At 40.2% G+C, this 18,671-nt stretch overlaps 1 protein-coding gene across 3 annotated transcripts in view; it reads right to left on the bottom strand.

Moving 5' to 3' along the window:
• The window catches only part of ADGRA3 (adhesion G protein-coupled receptor A3), a 134,415-nt gene that overhangs the window by 7,370 nt on the left and 108,374 nt on the right, over positions 1-18,671 (bottom strand). For all 3 annotated transcript variants that reach the window (XM_027046573.2, XM_053217517.1, XM_053217516.1), the window contains exons 14-16: positions 18,445-18,653; positions 8,338-8,462; positions 7,136-7,259 (exon numbers count right to left, since the gene is read on the bottom strand). In XM_027046573.2, coding sequence (XP_026902374.1) covers positions 7,136-7,259; positions 8,338-8,462; positions 18,445-18,653 — 458 coding nt within the window. The remainder of the gene's footprint in view (positions 1-7,135; positions 7,260-8,337; positions 8,463-18,444; positions 18,654-18,671) is intronic.

The raw sequence follows: 18,671 nt of genomic DNA, 5'->3' as shown, positions 1-18,671 counted from the left end.
ATAGCAGAATTTTAGGAGACTGATGTCTCCTAGTAACCATCATGGAAGCAAATCTCCTGATATTCCACAAGAACTGGAATAAAGGAGAGACTGAGAACTGGCAGAGAGGGTATTCCTAGCTTTTGGAAAGGGGTACTTCCTACTGTACTCTCTATCAGACCCTTGAAATACAATCTCACTGTCAAATTTTTTCCACATGCATTAGAAATGCATGTGGAGGGGCACCTGGGTTGCTTAGTTGCTTGAACGTCCCACTTCAGCTCAGATCATGATCTTGTGGTTCCTGAGTTAGAGCCTCACGTCTGGCTCTGTGCTAACAGCTCAGACCCTGGAGCCTGCTTCAGATTCTGTCTCCCTCTCTCTCTGCCCTCCCCCAGCTCACACACACACACACTCTCTCTCTCTCTCTCTCTCTCAAAAATAAATAAGCATTAAAAAAAATTAGAAATACAAGGGGAAAGTTTGTAAAGTTTGGGAATAAGTAATTTACAGGGCATGCAAATGATTAGTGAGGTCACCTGATCTCAGGATATCAATTTCCAAAGCTGTAAAATGGATATAAAATAATCATCCTAAAGAGTTGCTCTTTAGGGGAACCTGTGTGGCTCAGTCGGTTAAGCGTCCGACTCCTGATTTCAGCTAGGTCATGATCTCACAGTTTGTGAGTTCGAGCCCCGTGTCAGGCTCTGTGCTGACACTGCAGAGCCTGCTTGGGATCCTCTCTCTTTTCCTCTCTCAAAATAAATAAAAAAATAAAAACTTAAAAAGAAAGAAAAAAGAGTTGCACTTTATATATAGGCTACCTAACCACACTCACAAACTAGAGACCAAACATTGTAACAACCATATTTTTAACCACCAATAAACCTAAGATATTACAGCATGTACAGCAAGTGTGCAAAAAAATTATCTTTAATATTTATAATAATGTATGAATACATACGAAATAATAATAGTTTCCACTACTGAATGCCTGCTATGTGCCAAAAAACGTATTTAGACAATTTGTACGTGCTTCCATTTATCCTCCTAATGTCCCAACCACACCTGTTGGCTTCCAAATCCCATGCCCCTTCTATTGTGCTGTGTGTCTTCACTGAACAGTAAAGCACAGTGGTGAGGGGGGAGGGCCACCCGAGTCAGAGAGACTGGCATCTCTCTGCCACCTAACAGCCCTTGCTGTTATCACACCTCTGCCACCTAACAGCCCTTGCTTTGGGGCAAGCTGTTTCAAATCCCTACGACTCAATTTCTGTATTGATAAAATAGATGAGTAAGAAGTACCTCCCAGGGTTAACATGAAAGTTAAGATAACACATTTGCAGTAGTTGGCAAGTCGACTCTCTTAATATTCACTGATTAAATTTCCCCAATGCATTTCACGTGTCATTGCAGGAGAACTCTAGATAAGAGATACAAAAGGACACCAGAGAAGGTCAGCCAGCACTGTGCTTAATAGATTAAATCATGGATGGAATGGTAGAGGAACAAGGGGACTTAGGTAAGATCCAGCCAAATCTTTTCTAAGGAAAACCAGGGAAACCAAGGACAGAAGATTAATTATCAAACAATTATCCGGCAGTGCATCATGACCCAGAACCCAGAACCTTTCCAACTGGGAGTCAACAGCCCTGGCTCCTCTGTCACTCAGCTTCTTATTCTCCTTCGACTCCGTCTGCCAAAGAGAGTAAAAGGCTGTAGAATGTACCCACGGTACCCCCTGGAACACAGAGTGGGAAGGACCTGGCTGGTGCCTAGTGGCACCTTGAATAACCTCAACCAATCACTGTGGGGCGGAACCTATATTAGAACCTGTTCTTGCCGCTCATAAAATATATGAGCACTAAAAAGGGAGACAAGAAACATAAAAGTACATTGATCGGGTACACATATCAAACTGCACGTAAGATACGTACACCTTAGGGTTCCGTTTTAGAACCTTAGGGTTTCCGCTGGAGGAACCTTGATGATCATTTAAGTTAATTAGCCCAACCCATTATTGTACAGAAGAAGCATTAAGTCCCTACCAGGTTAAGCGGGTAGTCATACTAGTCATTCTGGCAGACACCGAATTTGAACCTACCTACTAGTGTCCAGAACCCCAGGCCAGTCCTGCACACCTTCTACCAACCCCCCCCCCCCCCCCTGCTCAGCTGGCTCCTAACTGAACTATCACAACAGCAAAGCAAAACCAGGCATGTCTGAGTCAGAAGCAGCAAGAATGTCTTTCATAGAAGAAGGGGAGAATATTGTAAAAACAGAAGAACACGACATACGAAAACATCTAAAGACCTGCCTTTCCCTTTTTAAAAAATAAATAATTATGTAATGGACCTTCAGTGTAGAGGCCCCAGATGCTTCATGCAAATTTGTCTCCTTTTCTTTCTAGAAATGGTATAAAATGTCATTCAGGGCAACGAAAGGCAGTCATCTTCACAAAAGCCTCTTTCTATTCATCTCCTTAGCAAAATAAATGTGTCTGCTTTGTGAAAACAATGAATATTTTTAGACAAAAGTGAGACTACCACTAGGGCACGCTACTAACAGCCCATGCTCAGGATGGCCCCAGGGTTGAATGTTTTCTATTATTTGTAAACAAAGGCCTTTTTCTGTTCGTTCACCCAGTAAGTACTTGCTAAGCATCTAGTATCACCTACTCTGGGTCAGGTCCTGGGCCGATCCGTGGGATCCGTGGATAAACACGGGTGAATCAAATCCAGGGGATACCTGCCCCTGCAGAGCATCGAGTCCAGAGTCAGTAAACAGGTAAACACCAGTCGACTGCAAAGTTTCGGAGGCATGATGGAAATGTAATAAGTACCGTATGATAATGAGAGGAGGGGAGGGGAGGGACGGTATCTCTCAAACATTAACAGTAAAACTGAGGCCTCCAAACAAGATGAAGAGAAATCAGAAGCGGGGAAGGACTGAGAAAACAGGAGACTATCTTCTGTGCATGGATTCAGTTGACCCAAGTCCCATTATCTGACCTGTCGTAGGCTCCAATCAGGTTTGTTTCTCAATGTATACTAATGGCCTACAACAGAAACATTCTGCACAACTGAGAGGTGATTTTGTCACACTAGTGACAGCAGTAATAATAGCTACTATCTACGAGCACCTTCTGTATACCAGGTATTCCTGAGTTCCTTAATCCTCTCCATGATTCTTATACACACTCCTATTGTCAGTTGGAGGTCAGCTCTACAATACTAGATTAATTGCCAGGCCTTAGGTTCAAGACACATTCTAATGACGAGACCAAGCATGGCCTGCTTTTATTTAATTAGTTACTGTTTGCAAGCATCTAGGAATCTTGATCAAAAGGTGAGACCTTGATCAAAACCTGTATCAAATAATATAATCCCCTTCACCCCAGGTAACCACCCTATACCTTATGTTTACCATCTCTTTGCCTTCCTTCCTCAGCTTTACCACATCTACACATTTCCATTAAAAGCGAGCTGTTCCCATATTACTTTTTTCTTTACAAAAAAAGACGGCGGGGTGGATGTAATTTATGGGACTTAATTTTTTCACGTATGTTCCTAAGACTTACCCATATTGTTACACATTGTTGTAATGCATTAGTTCTGACTGCTGCATGATATCACAGTTTATTCATCTGCTCTCTCACCGATGGGCATTTGGGTTGCGTCCAGGTTTTTTCTATTGTGCACAGCGCTGCTATGAATATTCATGTGCATGCGTATACTCCTACACATGTACATACACACACGCACGTGCGCCTGTTGCCTACAGGCAAGCTCACTCTCTGATTCCAGGAGTGGGGCTGCTGGGTCTCAAGGTGTGTGCGTGTTTAACTTCAGATGGCAAAGCCTCCCCAAATCATCCACTTACATTCCCACCCACTATGTATAAAACATGTGGACCCACATGTTCTTCATGACCCGGCAGTGTCAGGCTTGATTTCTGCTGACGGAAAAGGCATAAATATTACCACATTGTCTTAATTTGCATCTCCATGACCACCCATGCTGCTGAGTACCTCTTCCTGTGTATACAGACTCCCTCAGTGTATACATTCTCTTCTATGAAAAGCCTGTCCACTCTCACCACTTTTTCTACTGGGTCAGTTGGGACATTCTCATTGATTACAGTTTTTAATGTATTTTTTATCCTAATGTCCTTTCGGTGGTATGTATTAAGAAGAATGTCTTCCAGGTCTCCTAGGATTTCACTCATCTGGAATTTGAGAAACTCACCAGATGATCATAGATGAAGGGAGGGAAAAATAAGATAAAAACAGAGAGGGAGGCAAACCATAAGAGACTCTTAAATAGAACAAACTGAGGGTTGATGGGGGGGGGGGTGGAGGCCAGGGGAGAGGGGAAAATGGGTGATGGGCATTAAAGAAAGCACTTGTTGGGATGAGCACTGGGTGTTGTATGTAAGTGATGAATCACGGGAATCTACTCCTGAGGTCAAGACTAGACTGTATGTTAACTGAATTGAGAGTAAAAAATAAATAAATAAAAAGAACAAACAAACAAAAAAAGGAACAGCGTCTTCCAATTTGTTAGCTTGTCCTTCCACTTTCATTAAGGAATCTTAATTGACAAAAGCTCTTATTTTTAATTCAGTTACAATTATCTCTCTTCTAGTCAATGCCTTTAGTGTCATAATTAAGAAATCCCTTATCCCAAGAATGGTGATATTTCCTACTATGAATTTTAGCATTTTGGCTTGGCCATGTTAGTTTTTAATCCACCCAGAATTGACATTTTTTTTATAAGGCACAACTGTAATGTTTTTCCACCAGCTCCTTTTTATTTTACTGCAGAGAGGTCTCTCTTTCCCTAACTGATGAGGCGTGCAGCCTCCGTCTCACACCAAAGTTCCACATGGGTCTGCCTTGGGGTCTCCCTTCTGCTTGCACTGGTCTGTGTCCTTCTCCCCACACCAAATGCCTTGGCGTTCGTGACAAGAGCCTCACAAGCTCTGATGATCAGAAGGGCAGTCTTCTTGCTCTACTCTTCCCGTGCAGAAAAGTCCTGGCTATCTTTATCTTCGGTCCTTTGCTTTTAATGTAGATTTAAAAACCATCTTACTGAGTTTCGTAAAAAAAATTATTTAATGTATATATTAATCTCAGAGGAACCATCACTTTTCTGATATTAAAACTTCCTCTCCTTCAGCCTAGTATATCTTTCCATTTACTTAGGTCTTCTTTAATACTTTATTACAATTTTGCCTGTAAATCACAAACATCTTTTATTATTTCTTGGTACCTGATGTTCTCTGATGCCACATAAATGGCACCTTCACATTAATTATGTTTTCTCAGAGTTCTATTTCTGCAAGCTATCATCAAACTCCTGTATGTTCCCCCTTGGCTAAACCTTCCCATTACTTCAAATAATTTATCTGTGAATTACTATAGGATTTTTCGTATATAAATAATCACATAATCTGATAACTCAATTATTATCCCCAATTTATGGGTGAGAAAACTGACACACAGAAAAGCTAAACATTGAAATCACAGGATCTTAAAGAGACATCTGCACCCCCCCATGTTCACTGTAACATTATTCACAACAGCCAAGAGGTGGAAATAACTTACATGTCCATCAATTGGTAAATGGATAAAGAAAATGTGGTGCGTCCATACAATGGAATACTATTCGGCCATAAAAAGGAGGGAAATCCTATCCCATGCTACAACATGCATGAACCTCACTGAAGGACTTTACACGAAGTGAAATGAGCCAGTCAGTTGCAGAAGGATAAATACTGCATGAGTCCATTTGGATGAGGTATCTAAGTGGTCAGCTCATAACAGGCAGAAAGTGAAACAGAGGTGGCCCAGAGCTGGGAGGAGAGGGGAGCAGGAAGTTGCTGTTTAACAGATACAGCATTTTAGTCATGCTAAAACAGGGATCAGTCATGCAAAATGAAAAAGTTGTAGAAATCTGCTATACAACATTGTACTTATATTTAAACTGACACTTAAAAGTTTATGAAGAGGGTGTATCTTTTTGTTATATGTTTTTTGCAATTAACAAAGTTAGGGGTGCCTGGGTGGCTTGGTCTGTTAAGCGTCCAACTTTGGCTCAGGTCATGATCTCACAATTTGTGAGTTCAAGCCCCACATCGGGCTCTCTGCTGTCAGGATGGAGCCCACTTCCGATCCTCTGTCCCTTTCTCTCTCTGCCTCTCCCCGCTTTTGCTCTGTCTCTTTCAAAATAAATAAATAAACTTAAAAAAGCAAACGTTAAATAAACTGTCCATCAAAACAGTAAACAGTAAACCTGAGATCCAAATCCAGGCAGTCTGGACTCTTAATTATGATATGGCACCACTTGCTATCATGCATACAGAAAAAAATATGCAAACATAGGAAATACGGAGAATTTTAGGTCTATTCATATGTTGAATAATTTTGGTTTTTTTTATACTTATCCTACAAGAATACTGTACTAAGCTTACATATAATAATTTACTTATTTGAAGTTACAAGTTGCGTATTTTTAAACATGCTTTTTAATGTTTATTTATATTTTGAGAGAGAGGGGGTGGTGCAGAGAGAGACAGAGACTGAATCTGAAGCAGGCTCCAGGCTGTGAGCTGATGATCCAGCACAGAGCCCGATGGGGGGCTCGAACCCACAAGCCGCGAGATCATGACCTGAGCCAAAATTGGACACCTAACTGACTCAGCCACCCGGGACACCCAAAAGTTGAATATTTTTTAAATTTTTCATATTTACCACACCTCACAAGTTTCTGATTTTTATATCTTCCAGTTAAATCTTTTTGAAGTTCCTATTTTTGTCATAAATAGGTGAAATAATTTTTAAAACTCTGTCAGAAAACACACTTTTCTCTTAGCTGAAGTCAGGGTCTTATAATTTTTTTAATAGATGTCTGCTACCATAACAGACATAACAAGTAGCAATGAATTCCCAAGCATAAAGAGACAAGCTCCCTAAGTCATGTGTTCAATTGTGAACTAAGAGTTCAAAACCTGAAATCTGGTGACACTTGGCTTAACTTTCGTTAAAGAAAAAACAACCTGAAGAAGCATTTTTTCCTTTTACAGTTAATAAAACATGAAATTACTTTCTAATACCAGTATTTTTTTCCCATTCCAGTTTTTCATTCTGACTTACCGCTTGGCAGATACTGGCATTTCTGGTTTGGGTCACTCCTCCCACAAAGACCACACAGGTCAGGAAAATATGAAAGCACAAGTTCACAAGCATATGCCAGCCCTTGAGACTGATCCTAATCAGACTGTTGAAAGAAAGAAACATTAATATTCAGGCTAGTCCATGTGAAGCGGGATACTAGGATATTCATCCACAAGTTAGCAATTCCAGCAGCACAAAAGGGCAAATGTAAATGTTTCATGCTTAAACATTTTACTTAGAATACATACACTATCACACACACACAGGATTTGAGACATTTAAGTCAATACAGTGTCTTAACATTCAACTTTATGACCAAAAGAGACAAGTCGTTTATGGAACTATTGCACTCACGAAAGGCTAAACAAACTCTCCATAATAAGAAATATCTGGGCTTCTGTTAGTTATGATGTCTTCTGACGGCGGGATTACTTGTTTGCTTCCTAGAGGTTTCTGCAAGGTGCCAATCTCTACTTTTTCTGACCTACTAGGATAACGCGTCTAAATGCCCAGTGCATTTCTTCCTGGCCTTTCATAACAAAATGCTGAAATCTTTCTTTTTTTAACATCAAAATCTCCTTTTGTTTCTTAACTAAATGTCAAGAAATGCCATATATGTCCAGCTTAAAAAGGAAAATACATTCTGGCAAAACCTCTTGTGAAGTGAATTTCTGCTTAGCAAATCCCTCTAGTTCCTACCATAAAATAAAACTTTCTGTAGCTCTGCCTCCAATTAACAGAAACCATATCCCACACTGAAATGCCACAAACTTTTCTTACAAATGCCATCTTTAAAATAAAGAATATCGCAACCTGCAAAACGTCATAAAACAGACATACCACCACAGTCTGGAGCTGGACGACACGGCTACGGGTAAGAGGCCTCCGGCTCACCTCACCCACGGTTGTCCCCAAGCCTCACCTCCCCGCCTCCAACACATCCCTCCCATGTTCTTTCCTAGATACAAACAGACTGGATGCTATAAAAGATGAATTTACCACCGCATGGACTAATTACTTATGTCTCAAACTGCATGAAATGAAGGAGGCTTGATGCGTTCTCAAGGAACTGCTCTTACTTTGGAAGGATAGCACGGTGTTGAAACTCAGCTTTATCCTCATTCAAGGTGAAAAACACCCTCCAAGTCAAAGTCCTCCATTCACCCAGTTCCCCTTCTTACCTGCGATGGTATATGTAACTGGCGATGACCGCCAAGAGGCTCAAGAGAAGGATGACAGCTGTGGTATAAACCACGGGGTGCAGAAGACTGGCTGCCTGGGTGTAGAGTTCAGATCCCGTCAAATCCTGGGGGGAGAAAAGGAAGGACCATTCTGGGAGCACTGTTCTGGACACACGGAGATGTTCTCCAGAGACTAAAACACTCTGACCTTTATGACGTCTTCATTTTATTCGAGGACCAATGTTTCATGCTGTTCTCCTCACACCTTACTCTGCCTTTCTGACTCCCACCATGTAAACTACTACGGTGTGTGTACTTAGGCTGTGTGTGTTCGTGTATGTGTGTATGTGTATACACACACATGCATACATACATACACGCACACACGTACCTTGTTCTACGTCGGTTTTGCAAATCTGCATACTGACTTTGCTACAAGGGTGACAGACAGCAGCAGCCTTGTGATAAGGCACAGCCCAGCAGCACCTCCGAGACAGCCAAGCCCAGACAGACGTTCCCAACCATGTGCAGGCAAGCTTAGCTCCAAGGCCAGCAAACACAAGTGGACTAAACCCCATGTAAGGTGCTGGGGACACAGGGGTCAGACATGGGTCCTGCCCGTGAAGAAATGCAAGTCACAGGGGAGAGGGATGCACGATCAGATCACAACAACGTCTGAGGACGGTGAAGGCAACACGGTTTTGGGAGCGAAGCACTCAAAAATCAATACCGTAAAATAACGGCAAATCACTCATTTGGCTTTTATGATAATCCAGGCACTAGGCCAGCACTCCACACCAAGTTAACTCTATGAGGTACACAAATCACGGGCCCCGTTTTATAGTTTGAACAACTGAGGAGCAGAGAGGTTAAGTTCCGTGAGGATTAGGTCCAAGAGAACGTGGTTGCCAAGTCTGTGTTCTCCAACACGATGCAGACAGTGCCCCCACTACGATGCAAACAGTAGACACATAAGGTTTCTTCCTCGTAAGGGACCAAAACAGGCTGGGAACGCGGCTTCCGCGCCGGCCACAGCCACCATGCCAGACAATAAGGGTTGCAGAAGCCCAAGCTGTAGAGTCACCAGATCCCGTCACCACATGATCCTTCTAGACAGACTCTGGAGGCTACAAAATGACAGCTGGATGCAGGAAGTAGTTCACAGGAAACACATCTTTAATCCGAAGGTGCCGGACATATCCAGAAAAGCTAGATGGAAAAGGGGGCAAATTTTCCCACAGAAGAATGGGAAGCCGACACAATACAATTATGGATCTAAAACGATCTTCTCAGAACACCTTAACAAGCCCCTCACCGTAACAAATGATGAACAGAGGCTCACGGAGCCTGACAAAAATCACGGTTAATAGGAAACTGGAGATGCAACAAGGGAAATTGAATTCCAGTCTGAGTGTTCCACTATGCTGTGATGAGTCTCAAACCTGCAATTCATCTATTTATTTGACAAACGTTAATTGGGTACCCGCCACGGCCAGGAGCTGTGCCAAACCCCGGGTATTCAGCGAACCGCGGAACACAGTCCCAGCCCTCAAGAGCTGACAGGCTGTAAACTAAGTACCAAAAAGAGAAAATACAAGAGAAAAGTCCTATGGCCACAAAGTCTGAGCAACCAGCCCTTGTGAGATGCCCACGAGATTAGTCAAGAGCACAGGGCCTCAGTGTGTTCACATTTTGCCACAAGTCCAGAATATCAATGGGAAAACTCAAAAACACACTGGGGCAACGAGAGCCAGTTACATGCTAGTAAACGCAGACACGTTTCTTCTTCATTTCTACAGGAAACTACTATTCCAGTGTACGATGAATAACTGAAGATAAGCTTTCAGTAGCCAGGGTTTGGTCTTCAGACTCCTTCCGTGCACCACTCATTGTACGTTCCTCTAGGAAACATTCAGTAACACGTCCCCACTTACGTGCTGGCTACGTGATTCCGGAAGAGTTACCCCACTATACAGTGAAGACACCACCAATCACCTGGCAAGGTCTGGGTAGGAGCCGGTGGGGGGCATGCAAATGTGCCATCCTTGGGCCTTGTTGAGAGTAACAACACAGGTGGCTGCATAATAGCTAATGAAACTTTGGGGAGCCTGGGTGGCTCAGTCGGTTGGGCGTCCGACTTCGGCTCAGGTCATGATCTCACGGTCCATGAGCTCGAGCCCCACGTCAGGCTCTGTGCTGACAGCTCAGAGCCTGGAGCCTACTTCAGATTCTGTGTCTCCCTCTCTCTCTGCCCCTCCCCTGCTCATGCTCTGTCTCTCTCTGTCTCAAAAATAAATAAAAACATTAAAAAAAAAATTTCTTTTTTTTTTTAAATAGCTAATGAAACTTCAAACTTCCAATTCAGTTCTCAAAATATACTGTGTATAGTAATTACATTTAAAAGCCAGCACCGCGGAGCCTGGGTGGCTTGCTCGGTTAAGCGTCTGACTCTTGATTTTGGCTCAGGTCACAATCTCACGGTTTGTGAGATCAAGCCCTGCATCGGGCTCTGTGCTGACAGCATAGAGCCTGGTTGGGAGTCTCTCTCTCTCTGCCCCTCCCCCACCCTCTCTCTCCTCAAATAAACAAACAATATTTTAAATAAAATTTAAAAAATAAAAGCAATTAGTATTTTCAAAAGCCAAGTAAATAAAACACAGTAGATGAAAGAAACTAGAGGCTGAAATAAAGGGCAAAGACTCTTATAATTCCAAGTTATAGCTAGAGAAAGGCACAGGTGCTACCGTCACCGGTTTCACAGGGCACTGCTTCTATTGGGGCATATTTACGCATCTTGAGAGAGAGAGAGCCGGAGTTGGGGGTGTGACCAGAAAGAAAGGGAAAAAGAGAATCCCAAGCAGGCTCCGCACATCAGCACCGAGCCCGACACAGGGCTCAAACTCACAAACTGCGAGATTGGGATCTGATCTTACAACTTAACCGGCTGAACAACCCAGAGGTGCCCTAATGGGGCATTTTTGATGGTCACAACGAACTGACCTGCCCAAATGGAAAAGAACTCCTGCTGAGACAGTGACCAAGGAAAGAGGTAAAGTGCCAGGCAGTAAACAGTTAACTTTAGGCTTTGAGGGCCAAGGGAGAAATTGAGGCTATTCTGCAGGTACTTATGAACCACTTAGTATATAACCATTTAAAAAAAGCAGCTGACTGCTCTGGGCCACCATTGATTTACAGATGTCAGGTATAAAGGAAACAAAATAAGGTAAGAAATCCTCCTATCTTGATGGCATTAAAATACAAGAATATAAGACTACTGAGACAACTGAGGAGATTAGGATAGTATAGAAGTTAAATATCTAAAGCAACAAAATACAAATCTGAATTAAAATTATTTTCAGTTATATACATAAGCTTTGTGATACAATAGCACAAAGATCACTAATACACCGCCCAAATATGACCACCAGGAGGTATCTGCGAGGAGAGAAAAACTCAACATTTGCAAGTGTACATAACAGACCATCAGAGTAATACTGTTCACTCTTTACAGTACAAATTTTAAGAAAATAATGGAGAAAGGAAGTGAAAAGCATAGTTTTTCATAGAAGCTAACTTTGCCAGAGCAGGCAGAAGGTATCCAAACACCTGAAGGTGTTCCAAAAAACAAAACAAAACAAAAACAAAAAACCCACACACAAAGATGATGATTAAGGACCCAAATAAAGGGAAGAAGAAGAGTTTTTGAAAATCTTTGTTAACTTGATAAAAATAGATTCATACATTTGCATGTTACTTCTAGCCCAAGACTTACTAAATATAAAATCACTGGCAGTTTTAAATAATCCATTGTCATTATATTAATAATAAGAGTAATTATAGGGGCACCTGGGTGGCTCAGACAATTAAGCATCTGACTCTTGGTTTCGGCTCAAGCCATGATCTTTTTGTGAGTTCCAGCCCCACATCAGGCTCTGTGCTGGCAGGGTGGAGCCTGCTTGGGATTCTCTCTCCCTGTCTGCCCCTCCCCCACTTGTATTCTCCCTGTCTCCCTCATATAAAAAATAAAAAAGTATAAGATTAACTATCAATCTGTAATTATGTAAACTCACCATGATCTGAACAATGGAATCAAGTTCAAAGAAAATACCACAGGGTATCCCGTTTGTCAGACTACAAAGAAGTATTAAAAAGCTCACCAAAAATAAAATTTAAACGTAGCTCTAAAATAAAAAATGAAAAATTAATAAAGGATATGACTTCTATGCTGCTTTTAATTTTCCCCCTACGGAACAAAAAGGAATGTTACGATTTTGCTCCCCCTACCTCACACCATATACAAAGGTCAATTCCAGTCGAAATCATGGACCTATATGTAAAAGATAAAAAACATTAAAGCTTCTTAAAGAAAACAAAGAGTATCTTCATAATCTTGAGATAGGAAGAGTTTTTTAAAAGAGGAAATAAAAAGCACTAACTATAAAAAGCAAAACTTTAGAAAAATTAAGAAACTCTGTACATAAAAAGACAACATTAAAAGAAAAAGGAAAAAGTCGCTTTTAAAGACTGAATGCTTGCACCCCTCCCAAATCCATATGTTGAAATCCTAATTCCCAATTTGATGGTATTAGGAGGTGGGGTCTTTGGGAGGTGATTAGGACAGGATCGTGGCCTCATGACTGAGATTAGCACCTTTATAAAAGAGACCACAGACAGCTTCCTTGCCCTTTCCACCATGTGAGACACCATCTATGAACCAACAAGCAGGCCCTCACCAAACACTGAATCTGCTTGCACCTTGATCTTGGCCTTCTCGCCTCCAGAACTGTGAGAAATCTGTTGTTTATATAAACAGTACTCTGTTACAACAGCCCAAACTCATTAAGGCATGCATGCCCTGGGAGAAAATACTTTTTTTTTTTTAATTTTATTTATTTATTTTGAGAGAAAGAGCACATGCACGAGGAGGGGAGGAGCAGAAAGAGAGGGAGAGAGAGAGAGAATCCCAAGCAGGCTCTGTGCTGACAGCACAGAGCCTGACATGGGGGTCGATATCACAAACCATGAGGTCATGACCTGAGCCGAAATGAAGAGTTGGACGCTCAACCGACTGAGCCACCCAGGAGCCCCTGGGAGAAGACATTTTAAACACATAAATCCAACAAAGAGCTCCTATTCACAATTCACATCAGCAATTCCTATAAATCATAAGAAAAAAACAGATACCAAACTAAAAATAGGCAAGATTTATATGTAGAATCTTAAAAACAAACAAAGCAATATAAATGAACAAAATACAAACCAACCAACCTCACAGAGAGAGATCATTTTTGTGGTTACTGGAGGCAGAGCATGGAAGGAGGGAGGACAGCTGAAGATGGTTAAAAGGTACAAACGTCCAGTTATAAGATAACACTACTGAACAGTATATTTGAAAGCTGCTGAGAGAGTAGAGCTTCAAACTTTCCTTTCTTTCTTTCTTTAGTATCTATATGAGATAACAGATGCTCATTAAGCTTACTGTGGTGATCATTTCATAATATATGGAAGTCTAGTCATGCTGTACACCTTACACAGTGTTGCATGTCAATTATATCTCAGTAAAATTGAATGAGAAAAATAAAAGCCAAAGATAATGAAAACAAAGAGGCAAGATTTGAGCAAGAACTTCACAATAAGAGGATACCCAAACTCACAACAAGAAAATGGAGAGGTGCTCAGCATCACTAGTCAACAGAGAACGACAAATTAAAACCACAACGATATATAATACCCCCACCAAAGGCTAAAATTAAAGACTTAACACTAGCAACCACTGGCAAGGATGTGGAGCAACGAAAACTCTCATTACTGGTGAGACTATAAACCAAAATAACCACTCTGGTCAACTGTATGGCATTAGCTACCAAAGCTAAATATACGGGTACATACAATCCAGTAATCCCACTCCTGAGTGCCTCTGTCTGCCAAAAACCAAGTATGTGAATACTCGTAGCAGCTTGCTTTGAATGCCTGAACCTAGCAACAGCTCAAATGCCCATAAAGAGTAGAACATACAAGTTTTGGTATTTTCCTCCAAAGAACTATGTAGCATGAACAAGAATACGCTGCTGCCATATGTAAAAACAAAGATGCATTTCATAGATGTAATGATGGGAAAGGCATCAGATATAAATGAGTACATGCTGTAAAATTCCCATTTTATGAAGCTGAACAGCAGGCAAAACTGATCTATGGTGATAGACATAAGGGGGTGGGGGGATATCTCTTGAGATGATGGTAGGATTAACTAAAAAGAAGCATATAGAAGAGCTAACAAGTGCTCGAGCAAAAATCTTGATCTTGATGGTAGCCAAATGTGCATATTCACATAAAAATATCATTAAGCCAGACACTTCAGGTCTATCTGTGCACTCTGCCCAATACCTCCACGGAACACAACTGGCCCCCTTTGATTACCAATCCCACTTTAGAAAATTTATCCTGCAGACTTTCTATTAAATGTGCAAAATAATATTGTGCACGGCAATTACTAGAAACAAAAGAGAGGAATACCTAAATAAATCACGGTAGGGGCATAAATAATATTCAACAGTAAAAAAGAATGAGGAAGATATAGAAAGATTTCTGAAAGGAGATTTAGTAGAGTGATTAAGAACACAGATTTCTGGACTCTGAATTCAAATCTCAATTGTGACACTAACTTTATCAAGTTGGGTGGTGCTTAACCTCACTATGCCTCAGGTTCTCCATCTGTCAACTGGGGATAATGATAATAGTATTAGACCTTGTGAGGTAGCTCTGATGACCAAATAAGTTGATGCATGTAAAGACTTCAGAAGAATGCCCAATACATGAGCACTTAATGAAAATTAGCCACCAGAATCATATCATCCTAAGGTATTATCAATAAAGATATCTTTATTATAAGATAAATTGTTCCATGGACATCATCATCATCATCATTAGATACATAGAAAAAAAGCATGGCCTGAAACAACATTTGCAGCATGCAGCCTTCATGTAAAAATGGAAGAAAAGAGGACTACCTATTCATTTTGTTTCAACATACGTGAACATCTCTTCAACAATAGGAAAGAAACTTTTATCAGTGACAGGTTACCTACTTTGTGCAGAATGACTGTGATGGGGGAGAGGGGTGGAGGTCAAGTTTTCACTCTACGTTAATGTGCAGAAATAATCAAAACATTTGATCTGTGTGAATGTAGAACCTATTTAAGAATTATAAAGAAAAAAAACCCAACAGTGCTAATGTTCACATTCAGTTATAGAGTAGACAAAGCTGTAGTTTGCTTTCATTCGGCAAGTTTTATACAAACAAAGATTCAAACCTGCACTAGAAAGACGTAAAAACAAATGAATACTCTTTAGTTTCATGTATTTCTGTGTGAATATAGTAACAAAAAGGAATCAAGGCACTGAGGTTATTACACATCTTTATGCCTATCACCGACTAAAGTATTAAGTGCTATGTAAATTGTCTGACCCTACTCATCACCTCCTGGCTATTCAGGTTTTTTTGTCTCCTACTCACCCCAACTTCTAGGAATCTTCCTGCCTCAATTCCTATTTTTCGGATCATATAATTCCAACAAACCCAATTTCTATGTAAGTTTTTTCTCTCCCATCAAGACTGAGGCTATATAGACACGATTGGTTACCACAGGACATCTACTAAATCAAACTACTGTATCTATTCCAGATTTGCAAACCAATATATTCTTTCTGTCTCATTTTTTTTAAATACAAAGTTATTTAAAACCAGATCAGAAAAAAGATTTTTAATGCCGAATTAGGAATTTAGATTTTCTATATAAAGCCATGTATTTTAAGACAGTTTTCAAGAAAAATAGGATTTTATCTATTATTCAAAATAGTGTCAGGTAAGGAAAAAAGATGCTGCCTTCCATTATTTTGAAGACACCACTTTTATCTTAGACATATATTTACTTAAGAATAGGTATAATTTAATTAGCTCTGCCTTTATGTTTAATTAGCAACTCTAAAAATGCCATATACTAACTTTATTATAATTTTGTCAATAATTTCAGATACATTTCACTTTGCAGCCTCTAGATGGCACAGTTATATTTTTAAAAAGCAAAAGAAAGGGATATTCTGTGAAAATAGAAAAATATCTCAATACTGTATTTTAGCTTTAAATAAGAACTGTGTATTACATTTTTTAAAAGATGAAAAGCATGAAAGATAAAATAGCTTATTCTTTCTAGAAAAGGATTATACCAATTTAAATAGTTTAGAAGAACTAAGGAAGTTAAAAATAGATGCTTTAAACTAGTATTAAGTAAAAATAAGTTTCACACGTGCAGTATCATGTCATTAACAGGAAGCTTATAAAATGCCTTTTGTGTGTTTTGTTTCATTTATTTTACCCAACTTTTTCTGATTATTATATAAAGTTCAGACAATGCTGTATCTCTAGTATTTTTCCTCCAGTACTTTCTAGTTTCATATTATTTTATAATCAAAACCTGAATGACAACACTTTCAAAGTGAAAGAAAATGCTTCATACGTTAATTAATGCTTCATGCTTTAATGTGAAAGGTTACTACAAAATAATAAAATGTGAACTTACAGACACCAGACTTACAGACATCAAACATCTTCTATTTGTCAGAAGCCTAAACTTATCAACAAGAACCATGCACAAGAAAAGGATCAATGACTTAAACAAATATGGCTGAGTCTGACTAGTGTAGACTCTATCCACCGTCAGCCAAGCTAAATAACCCACATATTAATGGAGGTCACTGAAAGACCATCTTTACGCCCTGCTGAACAATATAGTCACTCCTCTACGTGTCTGACCAGCTGCTGGGTAAGTATATGCTTAGCAGAGGTACAAAGAAAAAAACAAAAAAGGAGTTCAGGAAAATTTATCCTACTTCAAGCTTGCTTCAAGATCACTTCTAGTGGTAAATGCACATTTGTTAAGAAAAGAAGAATTTACAAAAATTAAGATATATCATGTTTCGGCGTGCCTGGGTGGCTCAGTCGGTTAAGCATCCGATTTCAGCTCAGGTCATGGTCTCACGGCTCATGAGTTCAAGCCCCGCGTCGGGCTCTGTGCTGACAGCTCAGAGCCTGGAGCCTGTTTCAGATTCTGTGTCTCCCTCTCTCTCTCTGCCCTCCCCTGCTTGTGCTTTGTCTCTGTCTCAAAAATAAATAAACATTAAAAAAAATTTTTTTTTAAGATCTACCACGTTTTGAGATCACTCAGCTTTGATAAAATATTGTCTAGATAACAGATTCAGAGCTGGGGGCAGGAACATAAACATAAACTTCCTCACTCCCAGGCTGGTCCTGTATGACTTCCTGGAAATGCCTTTCAGATTCGTAAGCAATTCCTTCTACTGTTCTCCAAATCCATGTGTACTCCTCCATTTATATACTGTAATATAAAAAATATAAATAGCATGGCTAATTTCATAATTATCAGCTCAGGAATCCGACTCACTTAGGTAAGTCACTAATAATAAGACCTGTTCCTACACATTCATATACACATTGATATACATCCATACATTTTAGTTTCTCTGAGACTAAAGAAACTGGCTACCAAAGACTGACAGGTAGGAACAGTGGTAAGTAACAGAAAACAACAGCAGCTTGATTAGCATTAAAAGTGAAAAGGCCTTAACTGTGTCAATACCGTCAGTTACAGTCACTGAACAGAAACTGCCACTGTTGCTCTAAATTGAAGAGTCTAAAAATTATGATGTATAGTGGAAGAAGGTGCGAGATGGAAAAAAGGAAAACCCCTCACTATCCACTGTGTATCTCTGGGCAAATGAGTCACTCTTTCCTCGAAGAGTTAGACTGTATAGACCCAAATGTCTCCAAATTTTCAGAAGGTCAAAGTTTAGTTGAACTGTCTCACTTATAAAGTTTACTGAAAATCCCTGTAACCAAATTCAATCCCACACACTGCATTTCGTAGTAACTTAATTTCCCTTTAAGCTCAGAATTACACCACGTATCACCCCTTAACTATAGGTAACAATTTATGTTAAAAGTTCTTTTTAAAAAATCTTCATTTAACTACGCATAGGGAAAAAAATGAGGAAATTTAGTGTTTATGTGCATAAAGTTAATAACTGCCGTACCATTAAAACTGCATAGTTACTAAGGGAGTTGCACTGCATGGTGGTGATATTTTCATCCGAGTAGAGTATATAGCACCCATCTGACTTCCAGCCTCCTTGTCCGTTCAGCAAATCGAAATCCCACTGGGCGGCCACAGCATCTGCTCCGTGCGCGATTCGACGCAGTGTCACATTAACAGGGATGTGGTGGGTATCTACATTCACACCATCTGGAGGAAACGGGAAAT

The sequence above is a fragment of the Acinonyx jubatus genome, chromosome B1 (assembly GCF_027475565.1).
Source record: "Acinonyx jubatus isolate Ajub_Pintada_27869175 chromosome B1, VMU_Ajub_asm_v1.0, whole genome shotgun sequence".
Lineage (NCBI taxonomy): Eukaryota > Metazoa > Chordata > Mammalia > Carnivora > Felidae > Acinonyx > Acinonyx jubatus.
Note: the sequence above shows the minus strand (reverse complement) of the source record. Positions and strands in the feature narration are given on the sequence as shown.